Source organism: Astatotilapia calliptera, chromosome 19 (assembly GCF_900246225.1).
Source record: "Astatotilapia calliptera chromosome 19, fAstCal1.2, whole genome shotgun sequence".
Lineage (NCBI taxonomy): Eukaryota > Metazoa > Chordata > Actinopteri > Cichliformes > Cichlidae > Astatotilapia > Astatotilapia calliptera.
This window is the reverse complement of record NC_039320.1, coordinates 6,058,553-6,076,785: the sequence shown is the minus strand read 5'-3', so window position 1 is coordinate 6,076,785 and position 18,233 is coordinate 6,058,553. Positions and strand designations below refer to the sequence as shown.

The following is an 18,233-nucleotide window of genomic DNA, read 5'->3' as shown; positions in this document are numbered from 1 at the left end:
AGAGTAAACTCCAAACAATACATTATGTTACAGATTTTACACATGTAAGCAATAGCACTAATATACAGAGATCACTCAATTATAAATATCAGGGACTAACAGAGGGGATTATAAGTGAATATCAAGAAATTTGAGGGTTTCGGGGGGGGGCTAGGAGTGCCACTGGGTGGGAGCATGTGCACGACCCCCAGCAGAGTAGTGAAACACCACGTGATCTTCTTTAAACCTTTATTCAAAAATGAAGTGAAATATGCATCACTGTCGGGGGTGTCTTCTCTTTTTTTCTGCTTCATCAGAAAAATCAGTGGAGAAGCAGAAAAGTGAGAGGAAACAAAAAGGAAGTTTGTGTGTGAGGCTCCACCCCCCACAGGTGAAAATAAACATGATAATTTGACAGACAGGAGCAGCCTGTGAATGCTGTTATCCTGGGAGCTGAGCCTGTTTGAGTCTGAGCAGCAAACAGGAAGCTGTCAGCAGCTGAGTGCTTGATTGGACGCACCTGTGCTGAGATCCGGTCTGGATCAGGCTGTCGATGGTTACCTGGATCAGGTCAAATGCTGTGGCGTCATGGACGAGTCGGCTTTGGAGCGTTACTTTGAAGACTCCATTGCAAACGTGAGTGTGAGAAAGAGGTGATGTCAGCAGGTTTGGGTGAGTCTGGACTCTCTCTGGTCTTCAGTCCTCCGCCTGAGCCTCTAAAAAAAGTTTGTTCTGCTCATTAAAACAGAAAATGTGCAGTGAAAGCCAGAGTAGCCGATCTTCAGCGCACATCTGTAAAAACGAAAGCCATGAAACATGAAGTAAACCAGCAGTCGAGTGTAGATTTGGTACTGAAGGCCAGCTCTGGGTCCTCTGAGCTTCTGTACTGAATGACTGTTTCCCGTCTGTGCTCGTTCGGCTCACATCTCAGATCTGTGAAAAGTGTTAATGTGTGTTCAAAATCCTGCAGACAGTCCTGAACTGAGAGGAAGAACGTCACCCTTACGTGCAAACCCATTCAAAGTGAACAGGAGCTGCACAACTATCAAAAAACTAGTGCGAGTCATCTGAGAACAAATCAGTAAATGTAATCATTAGGGATGGGTATCGTTTAGGTTTTATCCGATACCGGTGCCAAACCGGTACTTTTGAAACGGTGCCGGTGCTTAAAGAATGGAGAACACACAATTGGTCCAAAAACCTCGTGTTCAGCTGTGTTGTTTTTTTTTTTTTTTGTAAAAAAGATAACAATGTTAGCCTTTTCTGCAGCTATGGGGCATATATGGCATCACTCTTGGCTGAAAGCAGTGCTTAAACAATGGGGAAAAAAACACAAACTTTGTCCAAAAACCTCTCATGTTTAATTGTTTTCCACTTTTTCTTTGGTCATTTTAGCCTTTTGGGCCAGGGTGAAGGGAGCATCTGCTATCAAACAAGTAGACAGCCGCATGTAACTACGACGGTGTTTGCTAGTTCACCTTACATGCATTAATGTAATAACGTGGTTAGCCTACTCAATGTAAATTACACACGAACAACATTAAGCTACTCACGCAGAGAAGAACGGCTGCTGCTGCCATCATCATCCGTCATCATTTCTGCTACACTGGCAGGGCTACGGCTACACCCGCAGTAGATGTGCTTGGTGTGAGGTCTTGCAGCAAGCTATCAAATATGGCGCATTTCTCAGCTTTAAAAAAAAACGCTATGCGTCGCCAGGTGTTTTGTCAGATTCGAGGTGTTACCTCCTTTGACAGTATCACAGTATCAGCTTAAAGCACTTGTTGCAGGCTGCTGAGTTTGCTTATTTTGCTGTGAAGTACAGCCAGACTTTTGACTGCTTCACCTTGGGCATTTTTAATCTGTAGCTCTGCTCTAAAAGAACGTACGTACCTGGACCCGCCTATTATCCTCGGAAACGTAAAATGATTGGCTAGAAGTGTATCACAGCTCAGGAAAAAAAAAAGCACCGAAATAAAGCACCGAAATGTGCTGCTTTTCGGTCTGGTCATGGCACCGGATACCTTTACCCATCCCTAGTAATCATTAATGAAACTGGTGGTAATTAAATAAGAGATGAACCTGGAAAAAATGACAGATGGTACAGGTGGCATTACTCAAACACAAATGTATAATCAAACTCTTATTCAGGCTTCTTTCTCCTGTAGGACTCTGGCTTTATGCTGGGGGAGGGGCTTGGTCTTCAAAGCCCTGCCCTCATTCCACAGGACCCCTCCCAATTGGCACAGGACCCCGCCTACCCATCAGAGAAGTCTGGAGTGAGCGGTGAGGCCGGTGATGAGCTTGACCTCAGTTTCCTTCCCGATGAACTTAGCACACAGGAGGAACCGAGACATGACGTATCAGGTATGACATCAGCAGACAGTGGGTGTGTACGACCTAGCAGCCAGTGACATTAGTGTCTCACCTGTACGCCATGTTATTCCAGGAGAGGAAGGCGGGTCTGCAGCTCTGGACGTGTCTCAGGACAGCGGTGTTGGTGTGGACCACAACTCCCAGGAATCCACAACCACCGAGGGCACACAGGAGGTGTCCACATCAGGAGCGGGGACCAGGGCCTCCCCCTTCTATCCCATGACCCCCATGACCCCTATGACCCCCGTGACACCTGTGACAGAGAGGTCAGGAATCATCCCGCAGTTACAGTAAGTCACTGCTGAACAACACGGAAGCCGTTCTTCATCTGGTGTTCTCATACAGTATTAAAACTCCCCATAATCCCAGCACCTCGGAAGGCTTCCAGGAGACAGCCAATCAGAACTGAGGGTGACCTGCATAGGTGCGCTGTGTTTTTCTTTCCAGTGACGCGGTCAAAAAAGCAGAATTTTAGTGCAGTAAATGATTAACAGGATTGCTTTGAAAACCAGTTGTGCAATAATACAATCTGGATCAGAAAGGTGTGGCTGTGATGTCATTAATCCACACCTGGTCTGATGACAACTGGAAGAGAAAAACAGTCACTGAGGTTTGTCACTACCCGATCCGTACCGGAAACCCGATCAGTACCCCGCATGCGCACATCTTACGTCACTTCCTCTCTTTGCCAACATTGCGACATTCAATATATTTGAATGATACGGTTAGCGCCCAGTTAGCTCCTAGCATTTCTCAACAGCTCTGCCTCCTTTTCGACTACCGGGACATTTAAACAATGGATAATCCGTATCCGCAACAAATTTTTGCTTTTCTCCTCAACAGAGAGCGTTCCCCGACTGAACAACAGCGCCGTAAAATAAGAAGAATGGTGCCTAATGACAGAGTTAATAATACAGACTTTATAATATGTCACGCGAAGATTCAGCAGCCAGATGAAGTGTTTACTGGCAATTGACAGTGATAGCGGACATTATCATCACTTTTCCAACAATCCTCTCCACACAGACAAGCTTAAACACATTCGATTATCACTAAATCACATTTAACACACGTTTGTAATGACGCTAATTCAGTTTACAATAGGGTTCATTCGCTCAGTCAGCAGGTGGCGGTATCCTCGTACACTGGGGAGTACACTGCCATTAAACGAACAGAAGAAGAAGAAAACCCCTGCACATGCACGGTACGGATCAGGTATGTCACTACCTGATCCGTACCGGAAACCCGATCGGTACCCCGCATGCGCGAAAGGTGTCTACTTCCGGTCGAAGCATTTTACGATAGTTACAGGTCAGAGTATCTGTTAAGATGTTAAGAATAACAAGTATCTCTTAAAATGTTTCCGATAATGAAACATTTAATATAATGTAGACAAAAATAAAAAGATAGTGACAGATCGGGACTCCCAATCCTTACTGCGCATGTGCAAAGTCGGACCGTGCAAATCGGGTCTACCCGATCCGTACCGTTTAATGGCAGTGTACTCCCAGTGTACGAGGATACCGCCACCTGCTGACTGAGCGAATGAACCCTTAACACACTGTTTGCTGCTATAACTACACATGTTTCTTTTTCAGCTATTTATTTATGAGTGACTTATGTATGTATATATATGTATATATTGTACTATTCTTAGTTAGTGTATTGTCTGTCTTGTCTTAATGTTGGTTTATAATGGAGCACTGTAACAAAAAATAATTTCCCCCAGGGATCAATAAAGTATTCTGATTCTGTTAATGTCCGCTATCACTGTCAGTTGCCAGTAAACACTTCATCTGGCTGCTGAATCTTCACGTGACATATTATAAAGTCTGTATTATTAACTCTGTCATTAGGCGCCATTCTTCTTATTTTATGGCGCTGTTGTTCAATCGGGGAACGCTCTCTGTTGAGGAAAAAAGCAAAAATTTGTTGCGGATACGGATTATCCATTGTTTAAATGTCCCGGTAGTCGAAAAGGAGGCAGAGCTGTTGAGAAATGCTAGGAGCTAACTGGGCGCTAACCGTATCATTCAAATATATTGAATGTCGCAATGTTGGCAAAGAGAGGAAGTGACGTAAGATTTGCGCATGCGGGGTACCGATCGGGTTTCCGGTACGGATCGGGTAGTGACAGGGTAGACCCGATTTGTACGGTCCGACTTTGCACATGCGCAGTAAGGTTTGGGAGTCCCGATCTGTCACTATCTTTTTATTTTTTTGTTTTTGTCTACATTATATTAAATGTTTCATTATCGGAAACATTTTAAGAGATACTTGTTATTCTTAACATCTTAAATGGTAAATGGCCTGCATTTGTATAGCGCTTTTTCCATAGGACCCCAAAGCGCTTTACACTACATTCAGTCATCCACCCATTCACACACACATTCACACACTGGAGATAGCAAGCTACATTGTAGCCACAGCTGCCCTGGGGCACACTGACAGAGGCGAGGCTGCCGGACACAGGCGCCACCGGGCCATCTGACCACCACCAGTAGGCAAACACGGGGTTAGTATCTTGCCCAAGGATATTTGGCATGCAGCCAGGGTGCAGCCTGGGATCGAACCACTGACCTTCTGATTAGTGGCTGACCTGCTCTGCCACCTGAGCTACAGCCACCCTTAACAGATACTCTGACCTGTAACTATCGTAAAATGCTTCGACCGGAAGTAGACACCTTTCGCTCATGCGGGGTACCGATCGGGTTTCCGGTACGGATCGGGTAGTGACAAGGTTAAAGCTCATGACTGTAAAGTCCTGAGTACAGCAGGAAGTGAAGAAATAACTGCTGTGACAGAGCACCGAGGCAGCGCCCACAGGTGAAACGCCGCCCCCTGGTGGTGATAATAACAAAAGGTGCCTTTAAACTAATCTTGCTCGCAGGCGTCCGAACTGTCGTGTGAGTGGTGGGTTTCAGACATGGGGCACGGGTTAACCTTCACTTCCTGCTTTGCTTCCTGTGCAGGAACATCGTCTCCACGGTGAATCTGGGCTGTCCGCTGGATCTGAAGTTCATCGCCCTGCAGGCCCGAAACGCAGAGTACAACCCAAAGGTACTGACATCGCTGAAAATTCTGATCTGAATCCCACGCCATTCAGCGGGGTTCATCGCTCTCGTGTCATTTCAGCGCTTCGCTGCGGTCATCATGAGGATCCGCGAGCCACGAACAACAGCTCTGATCTTCAGCTCTGGGAAGATGGTGTGCACAGGAGCCAAGAGGTCAGTCCATCACGCAGATGGTTCAGGTGTGAGCAGCATGCTGTGTTAAAGCGTAATCTCCCTCACGTCTGTGTCTGAGCACGTGCAGTGAGGAGCAGTCGCGCCTGGCGGCCCGGAAGTACGCCCGGGTGGTGCAGAAACTCGGTTTCCCCGCCCGCTTCCTGGAGTTCAAGATCCAGAACATGGTGGCCAGCTGTGACGTGTGCTTCCCTATCAGACTGGAAGGACTGGTTCTGACCCACCAGCAGTTCAGCAGGTAAGAAGCGCACCTGATCCCCGTGGTGTTTAACCTTGATTTAAAGCGCTCCTCAGACCGGCGCTGCATTCCCTCCACAGTTACGAGCCGGAGCTGTTTCCGGGACTTATCTACCGGATGGTGAAGCCTCGAATCGTCCTGCTCATCTTTGTGTCGGGGAAGGTGGTTCTGACGGGTAATCGCCTCCACACGTCCGAGTTCATCAGCACAGACACAAACTGAAGCTTCAGCACTGATCTGTCACCAGATTACAGACAAAACTCTTCTTCGTATGAAATCATTATTAAGTCTGTCGTTCAACACAGATCTGCAAACAGGCCTTTCATTTACAAAATGACTGCAGTCACATGATCTTAAAGGGCACCAGCTCACCTTTACCGGCGAGGGGCGTGGCCACAAAGTAGCGGCTGGGTTTCAAGTCCGACCTGTGCTCTGTGCCCACTGTCTCTATCCAATTAAGAGGCCAAAACGATCCTATTTAAAGAAAATGATATGATCTTTAAAATATCTTTGAAATACAAAGTAAACTGAAAATCTGTCGTGTCTTCAATTTGTTGCTAAGTCCAAAATGTGGATCTGATCTTAAAAAAACGACTTCCTGCAAAAAAAAAAACTGTAGAAACATGACTAAATGATGACGTAACACCGGCTGCTTTCTATCCATGCTGTATTTTATTTTGAAAATGTCTCAGAAATGTGACTCTTATAATCATGAAATGGGACCGAATGACACCGTGCTAATCACCGAGCTGTTGCCTTCCAGGAGCCAAAGAGCGAGCCGAGATCTACGAAGCGTTCGAGAACATTTATCCAATCCTGAAGGGCTTCAGGAAGCAGTGAGAGCGGCACTTCCTGTTCCTGTGTACATATCTGATTCGATATTTGGGCTAAATATGTTTTACTTTGAGTCGCTCTGCAGAGTTATGGGATGGGATATGTTTTAGTCTGTGCTCAAGAGTTCACCATCCTGAGAATCTGTTTTCTAAGAGTCATGTGACTTCAGTGTTTTCATACACACATTTCCACTGAGTGAATAAATGTGGAGACATCAGCTGTTGAAAATAATCAAGGTTTCTGTGTACGTTGTACGGCCCTTAAAACCATCTTTACTGAGCGGTTGAAGCTGGAGCGCAGGAACAGTTTGGAAGAAGGTGTCACTCAAAACCCCAAATTTAATACTGAGCTTTTCACACCTGAGCTTCTGTAATTGTGGGAAACACACCAGATACAAAAAGACAGTCTCATCTGGATTACGTTATTCCAACAAACTGCTCTTCATAACCTTTCAAGATGGCTTTCAAACTTTTATTCTGAAAAACATTACAGCGGTTTTATTCTGAAGGGCAGGCCTTCACCTGACTGATCAGACATTCAGAGACGGCCTTCGTTTTGTGAACTGGGCTCAGGTTCGAGTCTTTGACGATCCTGGACAAACACGCAGCAGCAACAAACCCTCAGTCTCACGCTGACAGTTCATTGGCCCACCTGTAGCTGTGAGGACGGCGTGCACTGCTGTGGTATCGTTTCATTTGTCTGTCATCTGTAAACTAAACCCCACAGACGAATAACTTTGTAGGTCATATGATGTGGCTGAACTAAAACCTGATTGGATCATAACCTGCGCTGTAGACTTGAGGCACGAGTTACCTCGGCCAGGAGCTCATCAGCCCACGCAACCTTTCCCAGCCTGGAGACGATCGGAGATGATGGTTCACTTCTGTCCTTCCACGTTTCACTCGTGATTTTGTTTGCTCGAAGAGCACCAATAATTGGATCCTTCTAATTTCCCACAGTCACAGCACATGTCGCCCCACAGGTTTTTATTTATTTTTTTTTGGGTTTTTTTTTTTTAAGACATCTGAGAGTGCTCCTCTCTGAGATCCTCACCTATTCACTGAAGCTGACTTTTTTTGTGAGTTAATTGTTGTTATGATGAAACTGAGTTTGGGAGCTTTTCGGCTGTTCCCAGTTACGATAAGAAAAGAAACTTTTAGTCCCACACGTGGGAAATTTGTTTTGTCACAGCAAAAAGTGGACAGTGCAAAGTTGTATAGCAAAAATTAAAGAACACTGGAATACAATAAGAATAATATACTATACACAACTGTACAGAATAGAATAAAATATACAATAGGATAAAAATAAATAAATTCAAGTGCTTTAAACAACTGAGTAAAAATGCAACTTTGTCAGAAAAGAGTATTGCACATGTGTGGATGTGTTTGATCAGTTGGAGTCTTTGTTGTAGAGTCACCGTGGGTGCTGCAGCCACTGAAGGAGCTGCTCAGTGCTGTCAGTCTCCTGCATGGGCTGGGAGATGTTGTCCAACAGGAATGAAAGCTTAGCCGCCGTTCTCCTGTCACTCACCACCTCCACTGGGTCCAGAGGCCATCCTAGAACAGAGCTGGCCCTTCTGATCAGCCTGTTCAGTCTCTTCCTGTCCCCGGCAGAGATGCTGCCGCCCCAGTAGACCACACCATAAAAGATGGCTGAGGCCACCACAGAGTCATAGAAATTGTTAAACCTATTAATCCCTGCAGTAATGACCTAGTAATGACCCAATGGGAGGCTCGTGTTTAAATCTCCGTGGGGGCTGCAGAGTTCATGAAAACTTCACAGAATAAATGGACTGATTCTTATGCAGCACTCGGTGCTTTGTACAACATCCACACTCCGACGGAGCATCAGAGAGTGACCCGGGGTTCGTATCCTCTATAAGGATATTTGGCATGCAGATGTGGAAGCCAGGAATCGAACCACCAACTCTCCGATCACCTGATGAGTCGTTCACGTTGAGCTCTGTGAGCAGAATTACTTTTAACAACCTCCCATGTTTTTATGGTGACGTATGCCTGACCCCGCCCACCCGTGACGCCATCAGATAAACAAACCCGTCACGCTGTTAGAAAGAGGAAGTGGCGGTCTGTCCTCGGGTTACAGCTGTGCGTTGGCTCTAAACTATGAGACGTTAGCGGCAGGCCGACCTTCGCGGAGCCGCAGACAGCGCAGCTAGCATGGCGTCCTCCGCCGGCCCGGCCCGGCCCGCTCCAGCCTCTGCGGCCCGGCCGTCACCGCGCCCTCCACTGCCGGCCTCGGCCCATTCCGCGCAGGGCTGCTCGGCCCATTCCGCGCAAGGCTGCGTTATGCTGGAGTCCGTGGACGACGCGGAGGGGCTGTACGTAGCCGTGGAGCGCTGCCCTCTGTGCAGCACCTCCCGCCGCAGGCTTACCTGCGCTCGCTGCGTGCAGGCCGGAGACTTTGTGTACTTCGACGGCAGGAACACAGAGAGGTAAACACCGGAGCCGAATTCCACCGACGCACGCTCAAAGTTTCCCGTTCCTACGTTCCTCTGCGGACACGCAGCACCGGGGAGCTGCTCCGTTTCGCCTGGGGTTAACGGGAGCTGTCGGTGCCGTTCGGCGTCGTTGTGAGCACCGACTGCGTCTTAAAAAAACGCTTTTTACGGCTTTCTTTGTCTGACTGCTCTGTTGGTGGGGACATTAGCCGAAGCCTGGAGCCCAAATAACACTGCTGTGGTGAAACAGGTGTTTCAGCTAAATCGAAGCGCGATTATTGTTAAAATCAGAAACTCTTCTTTATTTTCTCAAACGTCAGAAGTTACGGTGTAATGACCGGAGGTGTGACACGCTAATACTCCACAGTCGCACCGTCTCGTCTTTAAAAAGGTGTAAACTAACCTGAAAACGGCGCTTAGCATTAGCAGCTAACGGTGGTTAGCTAAGTAACTTTCAGGTAGCCTGTTAGCTCGGTTAGCCTTTGTATCAACATTTGTTACTGTTAGCTCAGCTAGATTAGCCTCGGTTAGCCTGTTAGCCTTTTTAAGCTTTATTTGGCCGGTTAGCTCAGTTTTGTAAGTCTGCTAGGTCTCAGGTTATCGTGTGTTGACCTGCTCTGGTATTGTTAGCCTGGTGGCTAGCTGCTGTGTTACAGTGCAGGGCTCGCAAAAGTTCAAAATCCCTGGTAGCCCTTCGGGCAGGGACTCTTCAGTTTTTGGTAGCCCAAAATAAATTTAAGTAGCCCGAATAAAAAAAGAGCAATTTTTTGATTGATGTTTTGTTTCCGTTACAATATTATACATTAAAGTATAATATTGTAACGGAAACAAACCATTAATCAAAAAATTGTTGAAACACAAATTCACACAAACAACATTGTATAAAAATTACAATCATCAACTCAAATACTTGGTTCTAATTGAACAGAAATTTCTATGAACTTGTAAGAACTGTGTAGGACATGAATCAGTCTGTGTCAGATCCTGAATTTGAAATTTCCACTGAAGTCACGGGTAAGAGACAAGTGGAACCAAGATCTAGGCCATTTGCTTTTTGAAGTTTGCAAAGACTGCTAAATTTTGCCAGTGGTAGTTCACTCTTTGCAACATAGTACGCTGTTCTATTTGCAATTGGTGTTTGTTCCGGGAAAGATATTGCAGACTGAGCAATAATGCATTTCTCATGGGTTCTAATGGGGGCCTTTCTTAAAATGACTGGTCACAGTAACAAAGACGCTTGTCGACTCAGAAATCGAGGGAAAACCAACAACACACTCGGCAGAACATTATGTTGTTTACACGGATGCACATAAGCGGTCCACATGTTCGCATTCGCTGTCAAAATAAAAGACGCGCACCAGATAAGAAGTTGCAACGCGCGTTTGCGTCCATATAAAAGGCAGTGTTTTTGTCCGCTAGAGTGGGATTTTCACGGCACATTCTGCACCAAGGCTGAGGGTCGCAGATGCCAACAGACTCGATAAACTGATCTGTAAGGCCAGTAATGTTGTGGGGATGGAGCTGGACTCCCTCAAGGTGTGTCGGAGAGGCGGATGCTGTCCAAGATAAAGACAATGTTGGATAACACCTCCCACCCTCTCCATGACATGCTGGTCAGTCACAGGAGCACGCTCAGTGAGAGACTGAGATTACCCATAATGCACCACTGAACGACACAGGAAATCATTCCTGCCTGTGGCTCCCTGTACAACTCCTCCACCCAACACACTGTTTACTGCTATAGCTACACATGTTTCTTTCTCAGCTATTTATTAATAAGTGACTTTATGTGTGCGTGTATATATGTATATATTGTACTATTCTTAGTTAGCGTATTGTCTGTCTTGTTAATGTTTGTTTATAACGGAGCACTGTAACAAAAAATTTCCCCCAGGGATCAATAAAGTATTCTGATTCTGAATGCGCACCTGCGGACCACTTATGTGCAGCTCTGGTTATTTAGCTCGTCATGTTGCAGCCACAGAAATTATTTTGTCCATGAAACCATAAAGCTGCACTTTCTTTTTGCCTTATAGTCTGATTTGTCATAACTTTTCCGTTTTGTGGTAAGCTTTTCTTTGGCTGTTACTTCTTCACCTTGACCTGTCTTATTTGGCTCAGCAGAACTAAAATATACACTGAACAAAAATATAAACGCAACACCTTTGTTACTGCTCCCATTCCCCATGGGATGGACGTAGAGACCTAAAATTCATTCCAGATACACAATATAACCATCCCTCCCAAACAGTGGTCACAAATCAGTCCAAATGTGTGGTAGTGGGCACATCTGCTATATTGAGATAATCCACCCCACCTCACAGGTGTGCCACATCAGGATGCTGATCTGACATCATGAGTAGTGCACAGGTGTACCTCAGACTGCCCACAACAAAAGGCCACCCTGGAATGTGCAGTTTTGTCTCACAGCAAAATGCCACAGATGCCACAAGCAATGAGGGAGCGTGCAATTGCCATGCTGACAGCAGGAATGTCAACCAGATCTGTCGCCCGTGCATTGAATGTTCATTTCTCAACCATAAGCCGTCTCCACAGGCGTTTCAGAGAATATGGCAGCACATCCAACCGGCCTCACAACCGCAGACCTCGTGTAACCACACCAGCCCAGGACCTCCACATCAAGCAGGTTCACCTCCAAGATCGTCTGAGACCAGCCACCCAGACAGCTGCTGGAACAATTGGTTTGCACAACCAAACAATTTCTGCACAAACTGTCAGAAACCGTCTCAGGGACGCTCAACTGCATGCCCGTCGTCCTCATTGGGGTCTTGACCTGACTCCAGCTCGTCGCCGTAACAGACTTGTGTGGGCAAATGCTCACATTCGATGGCGTCTGGCACGTTGGAGAGGTGTGCGCTTCACGGATGAATCATGGTTCACATTGTTCAGGGCAGATGGCAGCTGAGAATGTCCCAGTTCTTGCATGGCCAGCATACTCACCGGACATGTCACCCATTGAGCATGTTCGGGATGTGCTTGACCGGCGTATACGACAGCGTGTACCAGTTCCCACGAATATCCAACAACCTCGCACAGCCATTGAAGAGGAGTGGACCAACATTCCACAGGCCACAATTGACAATCTGATAGACTCCATGCGACGATGTGTTGCACTGCATGAGGCAAATGGTGGTCACACCAGATACTGACCGGTTCTGGGTCCCCAGACCCCCAATAGCGCAAAAAACTGCACATTCCAGGGTGGCCTTTTGTTGTGGGCAGTCTGAGGTACACCTGTGCACTACTCATGATGTCAGATCAGCATCCTGATGTGGCACACCTGTGAGGTGGGATGGATTATCTCAATATAGCAGATGTGCCCACTACCACACATTTGGACTGATTTGTGACCACTGTTTGGGAGGGATGGTTATATTGTGTATCTGGAATGAATTTTAGGTCTCTACGTCCATCCCATGGGGAATGGGAGCAAAAACAAAAGTGTTGCGTTTATATTTTTGTTCAGTGTATATCTGCTGCTTTTACACACGCACTCACATAACGCTCAGCGATTCTCTGCGCGATCAACCTCTCACATGTTTAAGCTTGCTGCGTGAGATTTCACTTGTCATGTTTGCATAGTAAGCTAACGATTGATAAGACGATGTCAGAGGAATTGGTGCGAAATTATCACCACTCACCAATCAGTGCTGTCGCTCTCTATACACAGTTCGCTCGATTGCAAAGTGAAAGCAAAAAACAAGCGCAAATTCAAACGCGACTTCAATATGTCACATATTGACAGTGGCTCACCGATGCCAATGACATAATTACCCAGCTACATTTCCGAAAGAATGCAAAAGCATTGACATATATTTTTCCTTCCTATGATAGCCCGACGGGCAGGGCAAAGAGAGATTTTGGTAGCCCGACTGGAAAAATCGCTAGCCCCGGGACGTCGGGCTAGCGATTTTGCGAGCCCTGGAGTGAGGTCATATGCTCCGGTTAGACGTTTCCCAGGCTGGAGTCAGTGAGATGACCTCAGGCCCCCCTTCTCTTTGTTACTGCAGCTGTTGCAGAGGTGTGCTGGGTTTAATCAGACTGTCTGGTTCTGCTGGCTTCTGGTTCTCCATCCATTCATCCATTCGCTTCCGCTTATCCTTTTCAGGGTCGTGGGGGGCGCTGGAGCCTATCCCAGCTGTCATAGGGCGAGAGGCGGGGTACACCCTGGACAGGTCGCCAGTCTGTCGCAGGGCCAACACACAGGGACATACAACCATTCGCACTCACATTCACTTGCACATTCACACCTAGTGGCAATTTGGATTTATCAATTAACCTATCCCCACAAGCTTCTGGTTCTGAAACTGTAAAATCCTCTCAGGTGTGAGGCTTTATCTACTGCAGGTGAACTCATCTGCTGTTTGTCTGCAGGTACACTGAGAAGCTTGAGCGGCTGAAGAAGCTGAAGGGGGAGAAGGAGCAGCTGCAGCAGAGGTAAAACCTGCTGCTCACAGGTACAGGTGATGTCACAAACGGCTGTGGACTGAGGGAGGGCGAGTGAAGCTGTTTGAGGCAGCACCTGTGCAGGTGTTGCAGATGTTTGTGTTTTTTTGGTAACAGCAGCTGTGGCGATAACCTGTGACATCTTCTGTCCTCACAGCGTTGTGCAGGCCATGAACAGGAAGCTGCTGGCTGACGAGATGGTGAGTTCACAGCTGCATAGGTGTGCGTTCAGGCACGTGGCTGCCTCCTTATCGCTCCTCTGCTCTGTAATGTTACCTTCAGTGAGCTCACCTGCAGTTTTTAATGCGCTGTAGCTCCTCCCATCCTCTCCGAGAGCACGTCAGGTGCATCTGTGTGGCACCTCTGACCTCCAAACATCGGCCGAGAGCTGAGAGGCAGAAACGAGAGAAATAAATTCAGATGTTTTAACTTGTTTGCATAAATAAAAATGTGAACATTCAGATTAAAGTTCAAATCTGATTAAAAGCCAGTTCGGAAGAAATTGATGTATCTGTGTGTTGTCCTCAGAAATGGAAGATCATGTCGTGTAAGATGAAGGTGGAGCAGCTAAAGGAGGCGGTTGCCTGGGGCAACGAGGAGGCGAGGCACGGTGAGAGTCAGCAGGTTTAAAACTGACACGGTTCGTGAGCTGTCGCGTGACCCGTTTGCCCCTCCTGCCGCAGATAATGAGCGCCTCTCCAGGTGTCAGGAGGACGTCCAGCGGCTGCAGCGCCGGGCCGTTCGCCACGGTGAGAAACGCGACAAGATCGAGCGCCACAACCGGCGCCTCGGTGAGCTGATGGAGAAACGCAGTCGAGACCTGCAGAGCCGACTGAGCCAGCTCGCCGCACTGCGGCGGGAGCACATCCGCGACCTTACCACCCACATCTTCCCCATGCAGGAGGAGAAACTGGGCAGCAGGTAGGGGGTGGAGCCTTCTGAGTTTCAGGAACCGCTCTGATGGGACTGATGGAGCAAACGTGTTGTCATCCCACTCTCTGCCCCTACGTGTATCTATTAGAGACCCCGCGGACGTCCTGGCTGAGTGCGACCCGCTGACCTCGAGCACGGTGAGCGAGCTGGCCGAGGCCCGGAGGACCACCTACCTGTCGGGACGCTGGATCTGGGACGACCAGAACGGAGAGACAAGCATCAGCATCACGGGGCCCCCTGTGGCCCTGCCCAGCAACGGAGACTGCTCCGCTTACTACAGCTGGGTGGAGGAGAAGAGCACCAATCAGGGCCCAGGTGAAGAGTGAGGAGGCGGAGCTTTAGTGGTCGTACTGATAACTGATCTCATTTTTTCCCTGAGTTCAGATTTCTTCTCAGCCAGAAGTTTGTTCTTGTATTTATCTGATGATGATGTTGTTGTTATGATGATGATGATGGATTGCATTTATATAGCGCTTTTCGAGGCCCTCAAAGCGCTTTACAGTTCCACTATTCATTCACTCTCACATTCACACACTGGTGGAGGCAGCTACAGTTGTAGCCACAGCTGCCCTGGGGCAGACTGACAGAGGCGAGGCTGCCATATTGCGCCATCGGCCCCTCTGGCCAACACCAGCAGGCGGTAGGTGAAGTGTCTTGCCCAGGGACACAACGACCGAGACTGTCCGAGCCGGGGCTCGAACCGGCAACCTTCCGATTAACCTTCCGACGAACTGCCAACTCTTGAGCCACGATCGCCCAATAATAATAATAATAATAATAATAATATAAATCATGGTTATTATAACTCGTCTGTTTTTATTTTAAAATTATTTTAAAATACTTAATTTACTTGTAATTTTTTTAATAATGAGTATTTTTATGTGGGTGCTCAGAAAACTTTCATTTGAAAAGGTTTCAGGTGACCCTGTCCTGACCTTTGACCTCCTTTTGCCACAGAGCTGGACCACATTAACCCGGCTCACACCATCAGCGCCGCCCTCTGCTACACCACGCAGCTCGTCACCATCTTGTCCCACATGCTGGACGTCAACCTGCCCAAGAAGCTCTGCAACAGGTGGGAACGTTTGAAAAGTGGCGCCACTCAGCGGTAGGTCGATTTCGCCGATGTCGCGGCGTCCATCTTTAATCTTCGCTCTGTGCTGTTTGTTTTCTCAGCGAGTTCTGCGGAGACAATCTGAGCCGCTACCGCTTCACCCGAGCTCTGAGCAAGCTCAACACCAACGTGCTCCACCTGTGCTTCTCTCAGGTGAGACTCGCACGCTGTTTGTTTGTCCGTCTTCTGTGTCGAGAGGACTCTGAGACGCAGCAGGACTGATTCTGATTGATTGATCCATCTGTGTTCCCGCCTCTCACCCCCTTTCTCTGTGTTCAGCACGTTGACAGCGAGAAGCTCCACCTCCATCACACCCTGAGGAACATCGTGTTTCTGGTTGCCCCTGACAACGACAGCCTGGGCAGGTGAGGGGGTGAAGTGTTTGATTTCAGGAAAATGTGGGTGCGATCTGCTGATTGAGAGTGACGCAGTGTTTACCCGTGTGCTTCAGGACGGGTCCGTTCGAGGTGTGCGCCGACCTGGAGGAGTCCATGGAGTTCGTGGAGCCGGAGGCGGAGGGGCCGGCGGAGGAGAGCGGAGACGAAGCGGTGACGGACGACGAGACAGACCTGGGGACGGACTGGGAGACGGTGCCCAGCCCGCGGTTCTGTGATATCCCCTCACAGGTAAACACACCTGAGGCGTTTGTGCCGAGCTGCTCGATCATTTAGATCCGTAACCCTTATTATCGATCGGTTATTAACTCGGTGTGAAGGACGACTCGCGCTTAGAGCAGCAGCGGGCGGGGGCGCCTGAGGGGAGGAGTCACTTTGACCTCCATAGGTCAGACATCAGTGCAGAAGAGTTACGGGGCTCCGCCTCGTGACCTCTAACCTCTCCTCTTCCTCCTCTGTCCTCCTGCAGTCCATGGATCTTTCCCAGAGTGCCCTGCAGGTCTCGCAGCCCGCCGCCAACACCGGAGGGATGATCTCGTCTGCCGCCGCCTCAGTCAGCTCCTGGCTCAGAACCTACACCGGCCAGCGCTGACCCTGCGGAGTCCTGGGGCTTGTTTGGATCTCAGGGGTCAGAGGTCACCATCAGCGCTTCAGACTCTGCAAATAGAAACGTACTGTTTGAGGAGCTGAGAGGTCCTGCTGACGCGTCACTGCTGATTTGATTGGTTTAACTTTTTTTCTCCTACTGTGAGGTCGTATCGCGGAGCCGCTCAGTCTCTGATTGGACGAGGTTGTTGCAGTCTGGAGGGGCGGAGCTCTTTTGCAATAAATTCTCTGCAGTAAGCTCCACGCACAGGCGTGGCTCAGTCTCCAACGTGTCGGCGTCACGGTGACCTGACGTGTCCTTTGTGACCTTTAAGGTCGTGATGAGAAACTGGAAGCGCTCGCATTCAGCAGACTGCAGGATGCCACGAGGTCAACATGCGCTCTGATTGGAGGATTGTGCTCCGGCGCCGAGGCCACTCCAAGCCTGACTCATTTTTATTAAAACACTATTTTCAGTTTTTCTTGTACATTTTCAGCCTCATTCAAAAAAAAAAGTTTCTTCCTGTGGGCGGAGCGTGCATCATTGTCTCTTCTGATTGGCTCCAGTTTAGAAAATCGAGCTGCCATCACAGAGCAGCTGGAATCAAACCTAGACCGAGCCGCCTCACGCTTTTTCGCTGAGCTGGTGACTCTGAAGTGGGATTGATGATGATGGCGGTTTATGGACGAACATGTTTTATTTGAAGTGTTTCAGTTTGTGTGACGTTTGAAATAAAATCCTGTTTCTGCTTTTTGAATCTGAAGTTGAGTTTTTAATAGAGTGTGCGTGCGTTGACCTTTAACCTCAGGGTCCATGGGCCACAGGAGGTGCTGACATCCACATGCTGTACAGGCAGCTTCACCTGTGCCTGCAGGTGGATTGAAGCACAGGTGAGTGTACACCTGTAATAGCCGTGTGTGTGAGGACTCACAGCATCTCCACAGTAACCGCACGATTCACGCCACGGCGTGCTGTGTTGATAGATTTAAAGACTTCACCCGCCGATGCTGGCGGGACGTCAGCGTCTGCTGCTTGTGCTCTGCAGGTGTGAACACCTGAGCTCAGGCTGTCTGATTGGACGGCTCCAGCTGATGGGTCTGTTTATTAGGCTGTCACAGCAAGCACAAGGTGAGCACGGACAGGTGATGATTTCACACGACTGAGCAGTTCCAGTGATGTCACAGGGATCCCAGGCTGCATAGTGTTCGTGGCACAGGTCAGACCAGGCGAGCAGCACGGTTGGTGGAAAAACAAAACGGGTGGAGACGGAACAACAGGGCCGGCCCGGGGCCAACAAAGCTTGTTACAGTCAAAGTTAATGAAAATGTTTTGGGATGTGTGGTGCCGTTCATTCATCCAACAGGCATTCGTCACATCTGCAGGTTTACTTCACTGCATGCTGCTGACGCCCACCTGCAGGATCGTGAACTGTACAGAGTGACTGTAATGAGTGCAACCATCCGTTACCACGGTCCTCCTGACCCACCTGGGCTTCCTTCAGGTGTGCTTGTAGTGAAGGTTTACCTTCCCTGACGCGGAGTTTACATGTGTTCGTTTTCTTTCGTTGTGAGTGTACTAAACAGTTCTTATTTTATTTCTAGCCAG

The 18,233-nt window shown here is 48.3% G+C and overlaps 2 protein-coding genes across 2 annotated transcripts; both read left to right on the top strand.

Annotated features, from left to right (window-relative positions):
- The first annotated feature begins 411 nt into the window (after nt 1–411).
- Nucleotides 412–6,903, top strand: tbpl2 (TATA box binding protein like 2). The gene is made up of 8 exons (XM_026152410.1): nt 412–615; nt 2,148–2,346; nt 2,429–2,645; nt 5,328–5,415; nt 5,491–5,582; nt 5,671–5,838; nt 5,919–6,013; nt 6,602–6,903. The coding sequence occupies exons 1-8, from the start codon at nt 568–570 to the stop codon at nt 6,676–6,678; spliced, it is 984 nt and encodes a 327-aa protein (XP_026008195.1). The 5' UTR covers nt 412–567; the 3' UTR covers nt 6,679–6,903.
- Nucleotides 6,904–8,716: 1,813 nt separating this feature from the next.
- On the top strand, nt 8,717–17,364 carry atg14 (autophagy related 14). The gene is made up of 11 exons (XM_026152409.1): nt 8,717–9,127; nt 13,529–13,591; nt 13,758–13,800; nt 14,129–14,210; nt 14,284–14,521; nt 14,622–14,848; nt 15,491–15,608; nt 15,710–15,800; nt 15,927–16,012; nt 16,099–16,273; nt 16,512–17,364. Exons 1-11 carry the CDS (start codon nt 8,853–8,855, stop codon nt 16,632–16,634), a joined length of 1,521 nt encoding a protein of 506 aa, XP_026008194.1. The 5' UTR covers nt 8,717–8,852; the 3' UTR covers nt 16,635–17,364.
- Nucleotides 17,365–18,233: the final 869 nt, after the last annotated feature.

Excerpts from the sequence above, each read along its gene's own strand:
- atg14 (XM_026152409.1), top strand. The coding sequence starts at position 8,853 with ATGGCGTCCTCCGCCGGCCCGGCCCGGCCCGCTCCAGCCTCTGCGGCC. Across the intron at positions 9,128-13,528 it reads GACGGCAGGAACACAGAGAG|GTACACTGAGAAGCTTGAGC; the intron begins GTAAACACCGGA and ends GTTTGTCTGCAG. Across the intron at positions 16,013-16,098 it reads GACAACGACAGCCTGGGCAG|GACGGGTCCGTTCGAGGTGT; the intron begins GTGAGGGGGTGA and ends CGTGTGCTTCAG.
- tbpl2 (XM_026152410.1), top strand. The coding sequence starts at position 568 with ATGGACGAGTCGGCTTTGGAGCGTTACTTTGAAGACTCCATTGCAAAC. Across the intron at positions 2,646-5,327 it reads GGAATCATCCCGCAGTTACA|GAACATCGTCTCCACGGTGA; the intron begins GTAAGTCACTGC and ends CTTCCTGTGCAG. Across the intron at positions 5,583-5,670 it reads GTGTGCACAGGAGCCAAGAG|TGAGGAGCAGTCGCGCCTGG; the intron begins GTCAGTCCATCA and ends GAGCACGTGCAG.